At 45.1% G+C, this 18,803-nt stretch overlaps 1 protein-coding gene across 3 annotated transcripts in view; it reads left to right on the forward strand.

The window, feature by feature from the left end:
* CPS1 (carbamoyl-phosphate synthase 1) overlaps positions 1-18,803 on the forward strand; it is a 131,565-nt gene that overhangs the window by 71,707 nt on the left and 41,055 nt on the right. For all 3 annotated transcript variants that reach the window (XM_043505694.1, XM_038421643.2, XM_043505693.1), the window contains exons 23-25: positions 14,351-14,492; positions 16,483-16,548; positions 18,058-18,121. In XM_043505694.1, the coding sequence (XP_043361629.1) occupies positions 14,351-14,492; positions 16,483-16,548; positions 18,058-18,121 (272 nt within the window). The remainder of the gene's footprint in view (positions 1-14,350; positions 14,493-16,482; positions 16,549-18,057; positions 18,122-18,803) is intronic.

Genomic DNA, 18,803 nt, shown 5'->3' on the forward strand with positions numbered 1-18,803 from the left:
ATATTTACATGCACACAGAGACAGGGAATATATTGAGAGGATACATATACCCAAGGATGGTGAAATAATGGATTGTATCGTGTTAGATATGGCAGAATAACTGAGCACGGCTTGCTTTTGAGAAGCTAGAAACCCCTTTCCATGTGGGGACGATAGAAACGTGAGTCATGTGACCGAGGAAATTGCAGTGCTCTGTAGTATGGCAAAGAAAGGGAGGCAGGTGTTAGCTTGAGTGCTGATCCATTAGGCTAAGCAGCATTCCCCTTTAGAACTCAGTTTGCTTATCCGTTGCTTTAGCTGCATAGCCTCAGCATGTGTCGTCGACTCAATACCTAGCTAGCACAGGGCTCAGCTGGATAATACAGGTCTCTTCATGTTGCACTTCTGTTGCCAAGATACAGTGTCTAGGCACCACTCTTTCCCTTCCTTATTTCTCATATTATGCCCCTTGCTTCCCATAAGGCTTGCACGGTTGGCTTGGCTTGAGAAGTATCCACAGTGGAGGGGCTGGTTGAGGGCAGGCAGAGAGAGTGCTGCCTACCCAATGTTTTCAGGGATTCACAGGCTGAACCACCACGCACAAAAACCAAGGGGGAGAGCAGGAAAAGGAAAGGAATTGGGTGTTCGCTGCTGTGTATCCCCATCCCCACCCAACAGCCAGTGCCCCCACCATCCTGTCTACTGTGGCCTTTCCATGTGCACCTTACACTCTGTCTCCCTCATTACCCTCCTGTCTCTGCCCTGCACGGGTGCCCTCACCTGATCTGCCACTGCCATTATGTTTCCATTTGCTTCCTTTGTTTCCCTGGCACACTTTTTCCCTGTCCTCTAAGCATCTGCCCTTCCCCTTCCCTGTTTCTACTGTAGGTGTCGTGCAGCATTGCCATTACACCGCTACATTATTAGCCATACAACCAATAATTGAGCTGCAGAGTACATGATTGGCCTGCTCCTGCAAGTCACACATCAGTCCATGACCTCACACTTCTTGCCATAAAAGGGAAACAACACACAGAATTGGTAATGGATCAGTGCAGTTTAAAAACTTTGTTGCAATCCTGATGGGCTAGATTCTCCATGGTGTCCATTAGCACAGCTCCACTGACTGTAGTACATCTAAGCTGATTTATACCAGCAGAGGATGGGGGCAATGTGCATAGAATCGTAGAATATCAGGGTTGGAAGGGACCTCAGGAGGTCATCTAGTCCAACCCCCTGCTCAAAGCAGGATCAATCCCCAACTAAATCATCCCAGCCAGGGCTTTGTCAAGCCTGATCTTAAAAACCTCTATGGAAGGAGATTCCACCTCCTCCCTAGGTAACCCATTCCAGTACTTCACAACCCTCCTAGTGAAAAAGTTTTTCCTAATATCCAACCTAAACCTCCCCCAGGTGAGACCATTACTCCTTCTTCTGTCATCTGATACCACTGTTTTAGATCCATCCTCTTTCGAACCCCCTTTCAGGGAGTTGAAAGCAGCTATCAAATCCCCCCTCATTCTTCTCTTCTGCAGGCTAAATAATCCCAGTTCCCTCAGTATCTCCTCATAAGTCATGTGCTCCAGCTCCCTAATCATTTTTATTGCCCTCCACTGAACTCTTTCCAATTTTTCCACATCCTTCTTGTAGTGTGGGGCCCAAAACTGGACACAGTACTCCAGATGAGTCCTCATCAATGCGGAATAGAGGGGAATGATCACGTCCCTTGATCTGCTGACAATGCTCCTACTTATACAGCCCAAAATGCCATTAGCCATCCTGGCAACAAGGGCACACTGTTGACTCATATCCAGCTTCTCATCCACTATAACCCCTAGGTCCTTTTCTGCAGAACTGCTATCTAGCCACTAGGTCCCTAGTCTGTAGAAGTGCATGGGATTCTTCCATCCTAAGTGCAGGACTCTGCACTTGTCCTTGTTGAACCTCATCAGATTTATTTTCGCTCAATCCTCTAATTTGTCTAGGTCACTCTGTAGCCTATCCTTACCCTCCAGCATATCTACCACTCCTCCCAGTTTAGTGTCATCTGCAAACTTGCTGAGGGTGCAATCCACGCCATCCTCCAGATCATTAATGAAAATATTGAACAAAACCGGCCCCAGGACTGACCCTTGGGGCTCTCCACTTGATACCGGCTGCCAACTAGACATGGAGCCATTGATCACTACCCGTTGAGCTCGATGATCTAGCCAGCTTTCTATCCACCTTATAGTCCATTCATCCAGCCCATGCTTCTTTAACTTCTTGGCGAGAATACTGTGGGAGACCGTATCAAATGCTTTGCTAAAGTCAAGGAATAACACTGCCACTGCTTTCCCCTCATCCACATAGCCAATTATCTCGTCATAGAAGGCAATTAGGTTAGTCAGGCATGACTTGCCCTTGGTGAATCTAATCAAACACTCCCAAGGAACTGGGGAGGTGGGAGAGCGAAACCAAAGAAAGCAACATGTAAAAAGAGTCTATCCTGGTGCATTATGCTGAAGACATGTAGGAGCTGGGTCTGTACAGGGCCTTTATGTCTGTTGGGTCCTCTAGGTGCCTCTGTGGTACAACTAATCAACAATAACTTAGTGATTTGTTGTAAATGATCGTTTACTGTGTATCATTATGGAGCCAGCAAAGGTTTTCATCTTTTGTAGAGCATTTATATCATGAGCCTAGTCATGGAATTGTTCTGAGTGGTTACAATATGAGAAATGGAGAGCACACTGCTTGGTTTCCAAAGCCCATGTTGAGTTTTCAGGGCAGGCCGTTGGAAAAATCCAACTGTGTATATTTGTAACAATACTTTGCTCTCCTGTTGCTCTGTCCATGTCACTATAGGCTCCATTTAATAGGAACAGCGTATGCCAAATGCTATTAACTGTAGATATGATGGCAGCTCTGGGTGAAAATTTTCAAAAGCAACTAAAGGACGTGGGAGCACAAGCCCCTTTGAAAGTCAACAGGACTCAGGCTTCTAAAATATTTAAACTCCTCTGAAAATCCCATTCTGGTTACCTAGCTGCTTGATCAGTGCCTGCAATTAATTGTACTCAACATTACTTGTGATCCCAAAATGAGGGGAGGGGGCGGATTTGAAAATCAGACCCATCACATCCTGAGTCACATTCTCAGCTGGTGTATATCAGCATAGCTTCAGGAGTGGCGCAGATTTACACCTGCCAAGGATCTAGCTCTCTGTCAATATCAACAGGATTACTTATATTGTCTGATGAAATTTTTTTTCAGAACCGTAAAAGACTTTGAAAGGGACACTGGTAGGTCAGCAACCACCTGTTTAAATCAACTGCTGTGTCTGAGTTATTAATAAGTAAGAAAAGATGACTATTTTCACATGGCAGTTTCCTTGGAGCTGTTCCCCATTTCATTGTGGGTGGTTTCGTAGCTCTGAGGAATTTCATGGCGCTGATATCGACGGTTTGAAATATGACCTTCCGCATACCCTTTTTTCATTTGAAATGTCAGGGTCGTGAAGTTTCGCATGAAAGTGACAATGGCATTCTGTGCGGTGTTGGAGCAGAGAAGGGGTGTGTTGTGCCTAGTTGAGCCATGCAACACTGGTTCTTACAGGAGCTGGTGTATTTTCTAAATCCTTATTTCCGATAGCATTTTATTATAATATAGGTATTCCAGTAGAGTCTCCTTGGGCCTCACTAAGTTGAAACAGGAATGAATTCAGGGAAGTTCTATGGCCTGGTTATACAGGAGGTCAGATGAGATGATTGCATTGGTCCCATTCAGCTACAGAATCTGTGAAAAGATGCTAGTTGCTATCATAGAATCATAGAATCATAGAATATCAGGGTTGGAAGGGACCCCAGAAGGTCATCTAGTCCAAACCCCCTGCTCAAAGCAGGACCAAGTCCCAGATAAATCATCCTAGCCAGGGCTTTGTCAAGCCTGACCTTAAAAACCTCTAAGGAAGGAGATTCTACCACCTCCCTAGGTAACGCATTCCAGTGTTTCACCACCCTCTTAGTGAAAAAGTTTTTCCTAATATCCAATCTAAACCTCCCCCATTGCAACTTGAGACCATTACTCCTCGTTCTGTCATCTGCTACCATTGAGAACAGTCTAGAGCCATCCTCTTTGAAACCCCCTTTCAGGTAGTTGAAAGCAGCTATCAAATCCCCCCTCATTCTTCTCTTCTGCAGACTAAACAATCCCAGCTCCCTCAGCCTCTCCTCATAAGTCATGTGCTCTAGACCCCTAATCATTTTTGTTGCCCTTCGCTGTACTCTTTCCAATTTATCCACATCCTTCTTGTAGTGTGGGGCCCAAAACTGGACACAGTACTCCAGATGAGGCCTCACCAGTGTCGAATAGAGGGGAACGATCACGTCCCTCGATCTGCTCGCTATGCCCCTACTTATACATCCCAAAATGCCATTGGCCTTCTTGGCAACAAGGGCACACTGCTGACTCATATCCAGCTTCTCGTCCACTGTCACCCCTAGGTCCTTTTCCGCAGAACTGCTGCCGAGCCATTCGGTCCCTAGTCTGTAGCGGTGCATTGGATTCTTCCATCCTAAGTGCAGGACCCTGCACTTATCCTTATTGAACCTCATTAGATTTCTTTTGGCCCAATCTTCCAATTTGTCTAGGTCCTTCTGTATCCTATCCCTCCCCTCCAGCGTATCTACCACTCCTCCCAGTTTAGTATCATCCGCAAATTTGCTGAGAGTGCAATCCACACCATCCTCCAGATCATTTATGAAGATATTGAACAAAACGGGCCCCAGGACCGACCCCTGGGGCACTCCACTTGACACCGGCTGCCAACTAGACATGGAGCCATTGATCACTACCCGTTGAGCCCGACAATCTAGCCAGCTTTCTACCCACCTTATAGTGCATTCATCCAGCCCATACTTCCTTAACTTGCTGACAAGAATGCTGTGGGAGACCGTGTCAAAAGCTTTGCTAAAGTCAAGAAACAATACATCCACTGCTTTCCCTTCATCCACAGAACCAGTAATCTCATCATAAAAGGCGATTAGATTAGTCAGGCATGACCTTCCCTTGGTGAATCCATGCTGACTGTTCCTGATCACTTTCCTCTCCTCTAAGTGCTTCAGGATTGATTCTTTGAGGACCTGCTCCATGATTTTTCCAGGGACTGAGGTGAGGCTGACCGGCCTGTAGTTCCCAGGATCCTCCTTCTTCCCTTTTTTAAAGATGGGCACTACATTAGCCTTTTTCCAGTCATCCGGGACTTCCCCCGTTCGCCACGAGTTTTCAAAGATAATGGCCAAGGGCTCTGCAATCACAGCCGCCAATTCCCTCAGCACTCTCGGATGCAATTCGTCCGGCCCCATGGACTTGTGCACGTCCAGCTTTTCTAAATAGTCCCTAACCACCTCTATCTCTACAGAGGGCTGGCCATCTCTTCCCCATTTTGTGATGCCCAGCACAGCAGTCTGGGAGCTGACCTTGTTAGTGAAAACAGAGGCAAAAAAAGCATTGAGTACATTAGCTTTTTCCACATCCTCTGTCACTAGCTTGCCTCCCTCATTCAGTAAGGGGCCCACACTTTCCTTGGCTTTCTTCTTGTTGCCAACATACCTGAAGAAACCCTTCTTGTTATTCTTGACATCTCTTGCTAGCTGCAGCTCCAGGTGCGATTTGGCCCTCCTGATATCTTTCCTACATGCCCGAGCAATATTTTTATACTCTTTCCTGGTCATATGTCCAACCTTCCACTTCTTGTAAGCTTCTTTTTTATGTTTAAGATCCGCTAGGATTTCACCATTAAGCCAAGCTGGTCGCCTGCCATATTTACTATTCTTTCGACTCATCGGGATGGTTTGTCCCTGTAACCTCAACAGGGATTCCTTGAAATACAGCCAGCTCTCCTGGACTCCCTTCCCTTTCATGTTAGTCCCCCAGGGGATCCTGGCCATCTGTTCCCTGAGGGAGTCAAAGTCTGCTTTCCTGAAGTCCAGGGTCCGTATCCTGCTGCTTACCTTTCTTCCCTGCGTCAGGATCCTGAACTCAACCAACTCATGGTCACTGCCTCCCAGATTCCCATCCACTTATGCTTCCCCCACTAATTCTACCCGGTTTGTGAGCAGCAGGTCAAGAAAAGCGCTCCCCCTAGTTGGCTCCCCTAGCACTTGCACCAGGAAATTGTCCCCTACGCTTTCCAAAAACTTCCTGGATTGTCTATGCACCGCTGTATTGCTCTCCCAGCAGATATCAGGAAAATTAAAGTCACCCATGAGAATCAGGGCATGCGATCTAGTAGCTTCCGTGAGTTGCCGGAAGAAAGCCTCATCCACCTCATCCCCCTGGTCCGGTGGTCTATAGCAGACTCCCACCATGACATCACTCTTGTTGCACACACTTCTAAACTTAATCCAGAGACACTCAGGTTTTTCCACAGTTTCGTACCGGAGCTCTGAGCAGTCATACTGCTCCCTTACATACAGTGCTACTCCCCCACCTTTTCTGCCCTGCCTGTCCTTCCTGAACAGTTTATAACCATCCATGACTGTACTCCAGTCATGTGAGTTATCCCACCAAGTCTCTGTTATTCCAATCACGTCATAATTCCTTGACATCACCAGGACCTCCAGTTCTCCCTGCTTGTTTCCAAGGCTTTGTGCATTTGTATATAAGCACTTGAGATAACCTGTTGATCGCCCCTCATTCCCAGTATGAGGCAGGAGCCCTCCCCTCACAGACATTCCTGCCTGTGCTTCCTCCCGGTATCCCGCTTTCCCACTTACCTCAGGGCTTTGGTCTCCTTCCCCCGGTGAACCTAGTTTAAAGCCCTCCTCACTAGGTTAGCCAGCCTGCTGGCAAAGATGTTCTTCCCTCTCTTCGTAAGATGGAGCCCGTCTCTGCCCAGCACTCCTCCTTCATGGAACACCATCCCATGGTCAAAGAATCCAAAGCCTTCTCTCCGACACCACCTGCGTAGCCATTCGTTGACCTCCACGATTCGACGGTCCCTACCCAGGCCTTTTCCTTCCACGGGGAGGATGGACGAGAACACCACTTGCGCCTCCAACTCCTTTATCCTTCTTCCCAGAGCCACGTAGTCCGCAGTGATCCGCTCAAGGTCATTCTTGGCAGTATCATTGGTGCCCACGTGGAGAAGCAGGAAGGGGTAGCGATCCGAGGGCTTGATGAGTCTCGGCAGTCTCTCCGTCACATCACGAATCTTAGCCCCTGGCAAGCAGCAGACTTCTCGGTTTTCCCGGTCAGGGCGGCAGATAGATGACTCAGTCCCCCGGAGGAGAGAGTCCCCGACCACCACCACCCGCCTTCTCCTCTTGGGAGTGGTGGTCGTGGAACCCCCAACCTCAGGACATCGCATCTCATGCCTCCCAACCAGCGGAGTCTCCTTCTGCTTTCTCCCCCCAGACCTATCATCTGGTCCACTCTCCGCATTGGTACCTGTGGAGAGAACATGAAAGCGGTTAGTTACCTGTGTCTGTGTTACTGGAACCCGGACATTCCGCTTACCTCTTCTGGAGGTCACATGTTGCCAAGCTTCTTCACTGGCCTCTTGGCTCCTCTGTGCAACCTGCTCTATATCTTTAGAGCTTTGTGCCCCTAGAAGCCTATCCTGAGTTTGGTCCAGAAAATCCTCAGTCTCTTGTATACAACGCAGGGTCGTTACCTGTTGCTCCAGACCTTCAATCTTCTCTTCCAATATGGAGACCAGCTTGCACTTTGTACAGACAAAGTCGCTTCTGTCTTGTGGAAGAAAGACAAACATGGCACATCCAGTGCAGGTCACAACAGCTGAACCCCCCCCTTCCATATCACCTACCTACTATGAGCTTCCTCAGAGACGTTGGCAAGATGTAAGCCTCACTGGGCTCACTCCAGGCGAACTCCCAGGCAAACTCCTGCTGTGAGCTGCTCTGCTGTCCCCGCTGCTCAGCGGGTTCGCTGCCGCTCAGCTGGTTCGCGAGGCTCTGGCTATTTTTAAACAGCCAGGCTTCCCTGACGCAAACACACAGACACCCTAATGCCCGCCCCCTGCAGGCTAGCAGCCAATCAGACACTCACTCAGGCTCTCTCCCTGCCCTCCCAGCAAACACACGCTCGGATACTTCCTCAGCAAGCAAACACACACACTCGGATACTTACCAGTCCCAGGCAAACTCCTGCTGTGAGCTGCTCTGCTGTCCCCGCTGCTCAGCTGGTTCGCTGCCGCTATATATACACATAGTAAGAAATCTTGCTCTGTGCAGAGCTTACAGTCTAAATGGTCAAGGATGACAAAAGATGGGAGAGAGGGAGTATTGTGACCCCCGTTTTACAGATGAGGAACTATGGCCCAAAGTGATTAAGTGATGTGCCCAAGGTCACACAAGGAGTCTGTGTCAGAGCAAAGAATTAAACCCAGATCTGTGCTTTCATTGTGAGGCCTTTCTTTCTCTTTGATTAATTTTACTTGAAAAGGTACAGCTGTGCTATTAATGCTGGCAGACCGTGATGACACAAGTTTGATAATATGCTGATCAATGACTTGTGCTGAGATGCTGGGGATTTTTAACATTTGTCAGTGGACATCTCCATGCTCTCACAACTGAGAAGGAAAAAGATCAAAGGGCCATCAATAAACCATATTCATTCTAGGTGGGTGTCTCAAAATGGATTTTTGTGGCCTCTTCAGATATGAATTTTGTCGGCAGTTTGCAGACATGTGGCTAACCTGTTCCCCAGCTAGAAAGGTGAGAGGTCATAGGTCACATCCTCACTGGTGTGTATTGGAGTAGCTTCACTGAAGTTCAAGGACTCTGCACTGATTTATATCAGCTGAGGATCTGGCCCCAATAGAACTATTTAGAAAGAATGTATGAAGGCCCAAGTATGCCCCTTTCCTCTCTGACTGCATCTGCAGGGATGGAAAGCCAGGGATGGAAGCCAGTGGGGCAAATGTTCGACTCAGAAGTGAGATGAGTATAGGCTGCATAATGTACACTGATTCAGCAGACCTAACAGTCGTGCTTTATGCTGGATGTCATGGGACAGAGATTTCATTTGTGTTACAAAGGCATCGTAAATAAATTTGTGGTTCACATTTTCCCCCCAAAGCCCCGAATACTTGTATCACTTTGATGTGCATCCCCATCTCGACACACTAGTGTCTGTGTGCTCTGTATAGAATAATCCATATTGTATCAGTCCATCGGTACCCTAGATGGGTCCTTTACCTGGGGAAGAAGATGGCGTTTGAAATAGTGACTGCAACCCATTTCTTTGCTGTGTATTTGCCTGCATTGCTCCTGCAGCTCATCAACTTCATCCTAGATGTGAACCATCTAGGTCTAAGGAAATAATGGGAGGTTCACATTATTAAGTCAGTGAGATTTACTGGGCCTGGATGCTGAGCCTTAAAGATGTAGATCCAGAGAGACAGTTGAGAGAGTGAGATTTGTTGGTTTATGTCTCCCACCTCCCTAAATATTCCTGACATTTTGTCCATCATCTCGTGTTTTTCTTGGGAGGAAAATAAGTAACTACCTGTCTCCTTGAAGGAAGAGGCAAGGAGACAAACAATTTTTATACTGATCTCATGCTTGTAATTACAGCTTATTCTAAATCTTGTGAAATGTCAAACAATCAAGGAAACAGATCTGAACTTTGGAAGAACGGTGCGGGAGGGCAGTCGGGAATATGCCTTTTGCCCAATATGCCAATCTAAAATCAAGCAGCAGGATTGCTAACCCTGTCAAGCCCAGTGTTCGTGTTAGCTAGTGACTCAGGCCCCAATTCAGGACTGCATTCCTTTTTTAGGGAAAAATTTAACCATGTGATTAAGTCCCATAGGTGCAGTCTTATATGGGGATGGACTTAAACCTTATCTGCTTCCCTGTCACAGGGTCTGAGTTTGGAATTTTACATGTATTCTACCCTTGATACTCATCCCATTTCCAAAGCTCTGCCTTCAATAACTGAATGGCTCATTTTCACATTAGAGCTGGTGCTTTCTCAAGGCACGTTTGTTTAGCATTGCTTTTGGGATGGCAGATCATACGAAAGCTGGTCAAGTGTAAGAGAGGATCGTACTGAAGCATGCAGGCTCCCCGGGTAATTGCAATTCTGCAGGCGTTGCTCGAGTCAGTTAATAGATTTCCCCAGTTTCTCTGTGCCAGGTGAAAATTTCCCATTAAGGGGAATTTATTCCATTTCTTTTTATCATTTATTATTGAAGACGAAGCGTGAGTGGATGGCTTTTCAAAGATGACAGGGTAGAATTTTAAACAAAAACAACAACAGAAAATTCACACTGGAAGCTGAAAAGAGAGCGAGCGAGAGAGTGGACAAAGGCTTATATAGTTTATAAACTGCAAAATACACAGGAGATTTAGCTTTGTGGGAAGAGAGCTGCGCTGCGTAACCATTAAATGATTATGGCAGTGTGTAAAAAGTCTTGATTGTCTGGTATGAAGCTCTAAAACTTCAAATTGTCGTTTGGTGAAAGATAATATTGGGAAAGAGAATGTTATGAAAGTCTAGAATTGCTGCCACTTCATCTGTTGTTGTTTCAGGCTTGGTTACAAAATGGTGAGGTTTAATCTTTAGAAGATTTTTTTGCCCTTGATCTATGGAATAAGGAAAACCTCTAGGTAAAGAGGGAGGCCAGGAAGTCCCATTGGTGGGTGACCAGATTGGGAGTCAGCAACTGACCTGCATTTTCTATCTTCTCCTGGTTTTAACTCACTCTAGTGTCTTCACCAAATCACTTGGGGTTTTCCAAAGTGCTCAGCATTGGCCTAACTCTGCTCCCATTGACTTCAGTCAGTGACTGGAGAGACTGTAGGCTAGAGTTTCCCAGTGAGGGACTGGGAGGAGAATAAGACGAATGTTGAGCACTTTGGAAAACCTGATTAAATCCTTAATCAGGCTGTGCCTCAGTGTCACCATCTGTTAAATGAAGACTCGGCACACCACTTCTGAAAGGTTGCCGACCCCTGGTCTAGTTCAACCCATTTTTGAGACAGTGGGCTAGATCCTCAGCTGGTGTGACAGAATCTGGCTTAGGGGCTGTTTGCAAAGTTCTCATCTGGACCCAGATTTCAAACACCTCCCAATGTTTGTGGGGGGAGGGTGTTTTAACTCAGGGTATTAGCACATGCCCACTTTTAGGGTAAAAGTTTGGCCCCATTGAAGTCAGTGGCAAAACTTCTATTAACTTGAATGGTGTGAGGCTATCACCCATCTCTCTCTGTATGCACTTACTACACATACTCTCCTTTGTATACTACATACACTCAGTAAGGCATGAAGACGTGAGAAAACACGACATTCATTCTGCCTTGTTGAACACTGTCTGATATAAGGCTCCCATGGCATCTTGCTTATTAACTACACTGAAATCCCTTTTCATCACTAGTCCCCCGGAAGTGATACCTCTTCATAACATCCCAAAATGGTGTTCTAAAGATGATAAGAAAAGATACTATTTCATTCCCCCCGGGTACAGCAAATTAGCTATTCACTCATGTCATCCTGTGCAAAATTAGTCATCTTCTTGTTTGACGACTAAGAGTTCAAACCTTGTCTAAGTCACTAGCCCAGGGCTAATGAGTCATGTCTTCAGATTTACAGGCTTTTTTTTTTGGTATCATTATGATGAGATATAAAAAAAGCTGAATTGAAGCAAGCTGCAAATGAAGGCAATTTTCTTTCTTTGTCAGTAATCAAATGGCATCCCGCCCTGTGTCTTCTGGAGACAGCAGAAAGAGCATGCAGCAACCAGCTCATTTTCTTGGGGTCAGGTCCACTCACTCATACTTAGGTAACACAGAATCTAAGAGATGAATCAAACTCAGCTGTGTCCTCACTAATTGCTAGTGAGGCTGGGCGTCTGTTTTGCTAGAGAAGAGACAGACGTTGTTGGCCCTCTTCCCTTCTGGGAAAGCTTTACAGCCTTGCGTGTCTGTATTACTTCATGGGCACATGAAATATTAAGCTACTGCTCCAAGAATTTCTGTTTGCATACACACAAATGGGTCTCAAGCCTGAATCCAGTAGTGGCATATGCAGATCTCGCTGTATGGCCTGCCCTTCCACTGAAAGCAATGGGGATGCTTAGGAAATGGAACTAGCCCAAAGTGAACCAATGAGTATTGCACTGGAGGGGGAAGATAATCTAGGGGAAATTGGACTTTAATAAATCCATTGAGATGCAGCAGCGGTGGGTCATTCCCTGGGAATTATCTATGCATATGGGATCAAATCCAAACCCAGTAAAGTCAATGGGAGTCTTTCCAGTAACATCAGTGGGTGTTGGATCAGGCCCTTTCTCTCTAGACACTAGGAGACAGCAGTGTCCTACAGTGAGAATTAAGGAGAGGAGTATTAGCAGACTTTGAAGGATATAAGGTGGTATTCCCGTGCTCAGCCCTCTGCCAGCAAGACAGAGCCCCCAAGCTCTACTTTCACTATGGAATGAATTTCTCACTGTAACTCTAATCTGTAGCATTTATACCACACATTTCATCTTTAAAACTATGCAAACATTAACTAGCCAATCCCAACTCCCTTATGAGACAGGGATGTCATATTATCATCATTGCAGATGGGGAAACTGAGGAAGTGAGATATGGCTTTGGGCAAGTAACAAATGGCGTAAGGCCCAGATCTTCCAAGGCACATAGGTGCCAAACTCTCATTGAAATACTTAAGTGTCTGATCAGGGATTAGAATCCAAACTAGGGGCTTTGACTCTCCTGTGACTTGCACCTGTTTTTTATCAGTCAGACTCCAATGGAGTGAATTGAGTGGCTTGTTATTTAAACTGGTGTGAGTGACAAATCCAGTCCAATGCCTTTCTGCTTTCAGAAGCATTCCAGTAAATGAGACTCCCCCCCTCAGATAACACAGTGATATTTATTTAAAAATACCACAAAGCCAAGGACATAATTCAAAAGCTCTGATTTAGGAAAATAGCTTATTTGTTAATCATTTCCTCTTTCCTGATTCAATGCTTGCTTGCATATAAAATATTGATTTTTTGGGCAAGCAAGGATGCTCTTGGCAATGAAGATGGAAACAGAAGTGCTGATAAAAGTATGTAGGCTTTTTTATGGTTTGCAAAAGCTTAGCTTAGAAAAGGTAGCTTAGAAACCAGAGAGAGAGACAGAAGCTTTACCACAGCAATAGATAGAGGCAAAGAAAGAAACATAAGCTGATAGCGGAGGGAAAGAATGTGAATGGAGATTAAAAATGGAAAAAGAGAGCTGGCAAGACGCATTCAGTTCAGCTGGGGATGTGCAGAGGTGGCCAGAGCATAGGGGACTTGGTGAAGGTACCAAAATATGTGATGTCTGAAAAAGAGGAAAAAAAGGAAAGAGAACAATTAAGCCTAGGGGATGCTGAGAAATCTTGTTGAAATTAAATATGAAATAATGAATGGGATAGAGAAGGTAAATCAGGTGTTCCTGTTTATCATTTTTCATAATGCAAGAAAGAAGAGAAGTTCAGTGAAAAGGAACACATTTGAAATTGATAGAAGAAAATATTTATCTTGGCATATTAGCCTATGAAACTCATTGTCACTTGACAGCATGGAGGCTAAATGTTTAGCTAAGGACTCGCCATTTTATATATCTAGGATGAGTGATTGTTTAAAGGTTTATAGACTGTCATGCTTCAGGGTATAAATCAACCATGGACTGATGGGGTTAGGAGAAAATTCCACTGGTGAGTAGGTTATACCATAACTACCTCCTTCAAGGTGCTTGCACGTTCTTCTCGATCATCTGGTGCTGACCACTTTCAGAGACAGGACTGTGGGCTAGACAGACTTTGGATCTGATTCAGTCTGGCAATTCCTATGTTTTTAAATTTACAATGGGAGAAAAAAAGAAAAAACAGAGTGAAGTTGGGGGTAGAATGGGGTGTGGGTGGGAGATTTTGGATACCCTGAATCTGAAGATGGGGAACAGGCACCTGTGAGATATCTGTTCAGTTAATATTGTGCTGGACTGGCTTTGTGTGTATGAGTATGCTGTGGCCCTCTAGTGGCTTGCCAGCTGAGGGGATGGGGCTATTAGGAGTAGCTAGGGGAGTTGTCCTTTAGTTCAGAATGGTGCTTTTGCAGCTGAAAGAAAAGGGTTTGAATCCCAGCGGCCCAGATGTGCATATATGATTTATTGAGTAGTTGTTTGCAGGGGACATACAGAGATAGTCTGTTGTGTGTAAGACAAGGATTTGATGGCTTAGTGTTAGCTGAACCCATCTCTTCTCTGCCGTCTTCCCTTTAAACACACATGCTCCGGCAGCGGCCATCTCTGGGTACCACATGGCAGACAGAGATTCACACATGCTCATCTGTTACCATAAAGGACTGTGTATGTCTTATGTTTAATCCCAGTGAGTCAATTCCAGAAGAAACAATGAGGAGGGCCAAACAGATCGGCTTCTCAGATAAGCAGATTGGGAAATGCCTTGGAGTGACTGAGGCCCAGACCCGGGAGCTGAGGCTGAAGAAGAACATAAAGCCTTCAGTGAAACAGGTACAGTATGAAGCATGTCTGCCTTGGCAGCACTGCCATTGGGTTGGGGACCTGTGATGATGGAGGAGACATGAGGCTAATAGGCTGGTAGGAACAATATAGGAAAGCAAGCTCCATTGAATTCAAGAGGAGTTTTGGCATTGACTTTAATGGAGCCAAGATTTTACCTTTCTATCTTATTCCCCCCCAGCTCTTGGTCCTGTTCTGCAGCCCTTAATGCAGCAGCTGGCAACAGTGGAAGAAAAGTGAGAATACACTTCCTTTCTCAGCCCCCAAAGAGAGAGACACTTCTTTTGAGTGGCCTGGATTGAAACCTTGCCCTATAGCTGCAGTGAAATGCAAAAGGCTGAAAGCACCACTACTAACCCACTGCCTTGTGACCGTGAAAAGTATAGCTAGCTTGTTTGCTCTTGGTAGTAACTTTTTAGAGGGCAATGCTTTATTTTAAGTGTCCCATCATTATGGGTTCGTTTGATATTCATTGTGATAGCACTGAGCATAATGAGCTCATCTGGTATTCATGACGATGTCATAAGTGCTTCATAGGTGTTCCATTGTCATTTCGCCTTTCATTTAAGGGATGCTGATACTCAAGTGCTAGCAGCTGGTTTTTGTCCTTAGAAAAAAAAGCATTGAATGTTCTTGAAAGTGCTTGGAGGGCCCATCTGTATCCTTAGGCCCAATTCCAGATGCCAAATATCTTTTTGCTCCCCAGCTGGTGTTTTCCTTTCTTGTCCTCACCTGGTCTAGGCAAACTTGCCAAGCCTTGCAAATACATTCCATAATAATAGTAAAGAATGGCAGACATTTATATGGTGCTAATAACACCCAATCATATTATTCATTCCTCACTAGGGTTTGGGCAGCCGATGGGTATTCATGAAAATGTTTAATAATCTAGAAAATTTCTTGAGTTTTAGCATGTAAAATTCATACCGGCAGTGCTTTACTGGTATTCTCTGTTCATTATGCTCCTTGTATCAGCTATCCATTCTGGGAGCTGTAACAACAGCATATGACTTATGGATGGGCAACCGTATGCTATGTAGAACGAGAAGGAAACAGTTGATGGAAATAGTTTGTGAACCACCCACAGTCTGAAAATTATTCTTCCAGGCTGTCTGGTTAATATCTACATGCAAAAAATACACTGGAAGAAACTAATCAAGGGAGGGGCTACATTATAAAAACTGCTAGTGAATATTTCTACCATCTGTAGTCATGACGATCCTCAAGAACAGTGTGTTTGTGCTCACTGTGGAAGTGAGAGTGACTAATTCTTTCAGAGGCCGCCGGCAGATCAACAATAAGAACAGAAAAGCACCCCAAGGTCCCTGGTGAACTTGGTGAGGGCAGTTTGAGTGCAGTGGAGCCTCAAAGTTGGAGAAGGACTACTAGTGGAGGATGCGTCAGGATAAATGGAACTGGAGTCAGTGGGCCAATGTTCTGTGGGGTGCTGTTGTCGATAGGACATCAGTGGAAGAGGAAGAGGAGTTAGGCTGGATGCAATGCATAGGGTTTAATAAAGTGTTCCATTTAACCTGCATTTAGCTTCATTCTGTGCTAATGAAACAGATGGCAGCACAAGATTCATCCACAGAGGAGAAGTAAAGATAGTTCGAAGGAGAGAGGAGTGCAGAGGGACAAGAGGATGGATTTACCATGGAAAATGTCTCTGGACCATGATGCCTTTCCCTAAAGGAGCTTGGCAGCATGCATGCATAGGCAGCGTGGGAGGGAAAGCTGGAGCATGGAGGGAGCAGTGTGAGAGGGAAACAAAGGAGTCTCATGTGGAGGAGAGGATTGACTTGAAAGCTAGGGACACAAGGGAAGGAGGTCAGACTGTGAAAGAAGGGCATCAGAGCTGCTAATTTACCTTCTCTTTCTGCGAGGGAGTGGCCGGAAAGCAGCGAGTGAGTGGCTGGATTGAAATGCAAAATGAGAAACAAAAGAAAAAAATCTGTTGATTCATAATGTTCCCCCTTTACAGATTGACACGCTGGCAGCAGAATACCCTGCAGTAACGAACTACCTCTACGTCACATACAATGGGCAGGTAGGTGGTGTCAAATGCTAGTATAGCTGCAACATATTCTAATGTCTCTCCTTCTTCCATGGTTAGATTCTCTAGAGACCTTTCAGTTAATTCTCATTTTCTATAGCTGGTAACTGTTTCAGATGGCATTAAGCATAGTCCCATTTGAGTAGGGCTGGAACATTCTTCTTCCTAAACATTTACTTGGTGCATTCAATGGAAGGTCCTCTACTGACAGCACTTGAACCCTCTCACTGCAGAATGGGCATAGCTTGCGCCCCAACAGTGACAGCTTCCCCACAATGCCCCACCAATGTCCTCAATCCTTAGACCCTCTGTGGGTGAGTGGATCCGTATCTTATTATCCAGGGGCTATTCAATCTTCGGCTTCTCTGCTGAATCTGCTAACCAGGGGGCCATCAGGGTCAATTTCGCTGGCTGTTTTGTGATGCAGGCAATCACTGTTCCCTCTAAGCTGTGCGCGTGCACACAGATCCTAAACCCTGCACACACAGTGAAACACCGTGCGCACAAAAATTTGCACAGAAGCACAAAATTTTGCACAGAAGACATTTTTTGCGCACATGGCCTGTCAAAAATTGGCACAGAAGAATTTTTTTGCGCACACGGCCTGTCAAAAATTAGAGGGAACATTGTAGATAATCCATCCCCGAGAAATTAGGCTCACCAATCCATTGGCCACTGAATATCCTGCATGATGGAAATCTTTATGAAAACTATGGGCTATTCATAGCTACCCTGGCTTTACTCGGTCATGTAACTGCTAGGAAAATACCAAAGGAAATGTTAGCTCCCTAGTAGTCTGGACTGTGACTGCAATGTGTGGTAAATACTTCCAGAGAAATAGAGTACATCAAGTCGTTCTGTCAAACCAGCATAACCCTTTCCTCATTAGCTGTCTGTCTTATTTTTCACTTCCACATCTTCCACTGAAGATTTTATCCCCTTGCTCCTCCTCAGGGGATTTTCTCTTCCTCCTTCTCCCTCAAATTTCCTTTTTGTAGTCAGCTTCCTTGAGTGAAAGGCCATGCACAGGCATAAACCCGGGTCTCTTGTGCTGTAGCATCAGGTGCTAAGCACAGGTGCTTTGGGCTGACCACAGGATAGGAAGGGTCTCTTACTGTTATTTTGTTGTATAGTGCCTTCTGTGGGGCTTCTTCCTGCACTTGTGAGTCACCTTTTCAGGTTGTTAGCAGCAAATCATAATTTAAGAAAGAATCCTACACTGAATAATGGGACTGACATTTGTTCCTCTGAAACTGTAGCGATCCACATCAACCATAATACTTAAGGCCAGTAGAATCTGAGGTCCTCGTCTCATTGAGGTATAACTCCATTGACTTGAATGGAGTTTTGCCTGATTTACACTGAAGTAAATGGGATCAGACTCGAGCCCTGGGTGTCTTGCTTTTAGATATGGGCTGAGCATTAGAAATGTTTTGTTCTCATAAACACAGAGTAAGGGCTGCTGGGTATAGCTCCTCATGACTTCTCTCCCTTCTTCCTTAGGAGAATGATGTAAAATTTGATGACCATGGAATGATGGTGTTGGGCTGTGGACCGTATCACATAGGTAAAACTGTCCTCCTTCCACCCTAAAGCCATCCTGGGAATTCTTGTGGTTCATTTGATACTCTTTTCACATGGTAACAAAACCTGCAAGGACACAGTATATAGAATGTGAATTCCAAATACAGAGCTTGCCTTTTCCATTTGCTTGAGGACTTCATTTCATGCTCTGGAAATAAAAAAGGAGCCTTCTTGTTATTGTTCAGCTGTAACCAGATCATAACACCTATTGATGATTTCCATGGAGATGTTTTTTATTTCTTATTTGCAGCTAACATTAAGGCTCTTGGAATTTAGTATCTTGTATCCAAATTCATTGCTATTACACCTAGGATAGTTTGAATGCACGTGTGCCAGCTGATAAATCCTTATTTATGTTGATAGTATATGGTTGTGTTCAGCCCCTTTTTGTTTGGAGGATTAAGTGTGCTGTTTCAGTAGACCACTGTGATAATTATAGAAAAATACTTGTTTTTTTGTAATTCTTTGAGCTGGGCCAATAGCTTGCAGTGAGTAATTTGGTAATTTTCACCGTTTCTTCTGTTGATGCATTGTCCCCGAACAGCTTGCAATTATTAGCATTTATTCACTATTCAGAAATATTTGCTGTGCAATGTTTGGTCTATAAGTCATTCACAAGAAGTTTGCTGAAAGCTGTCAATATCTGAAATTCAGACTATGTTGAT

This window comes from Dermochelys coriacea, chromosome 11 (genome assembly GCF_009764565.3).
Source record: "Dermochelys coriacea isolate rDerCor1 chromosome 11, rDerCor1.pri.v4, whole genome shotgun sequence".
Classification (NCBI taxonomy): Eukaryota; Metazoa; Chordata; order Testudines; family Dermochelyidae; genus Dermochelys; species Dermochelys coriacea.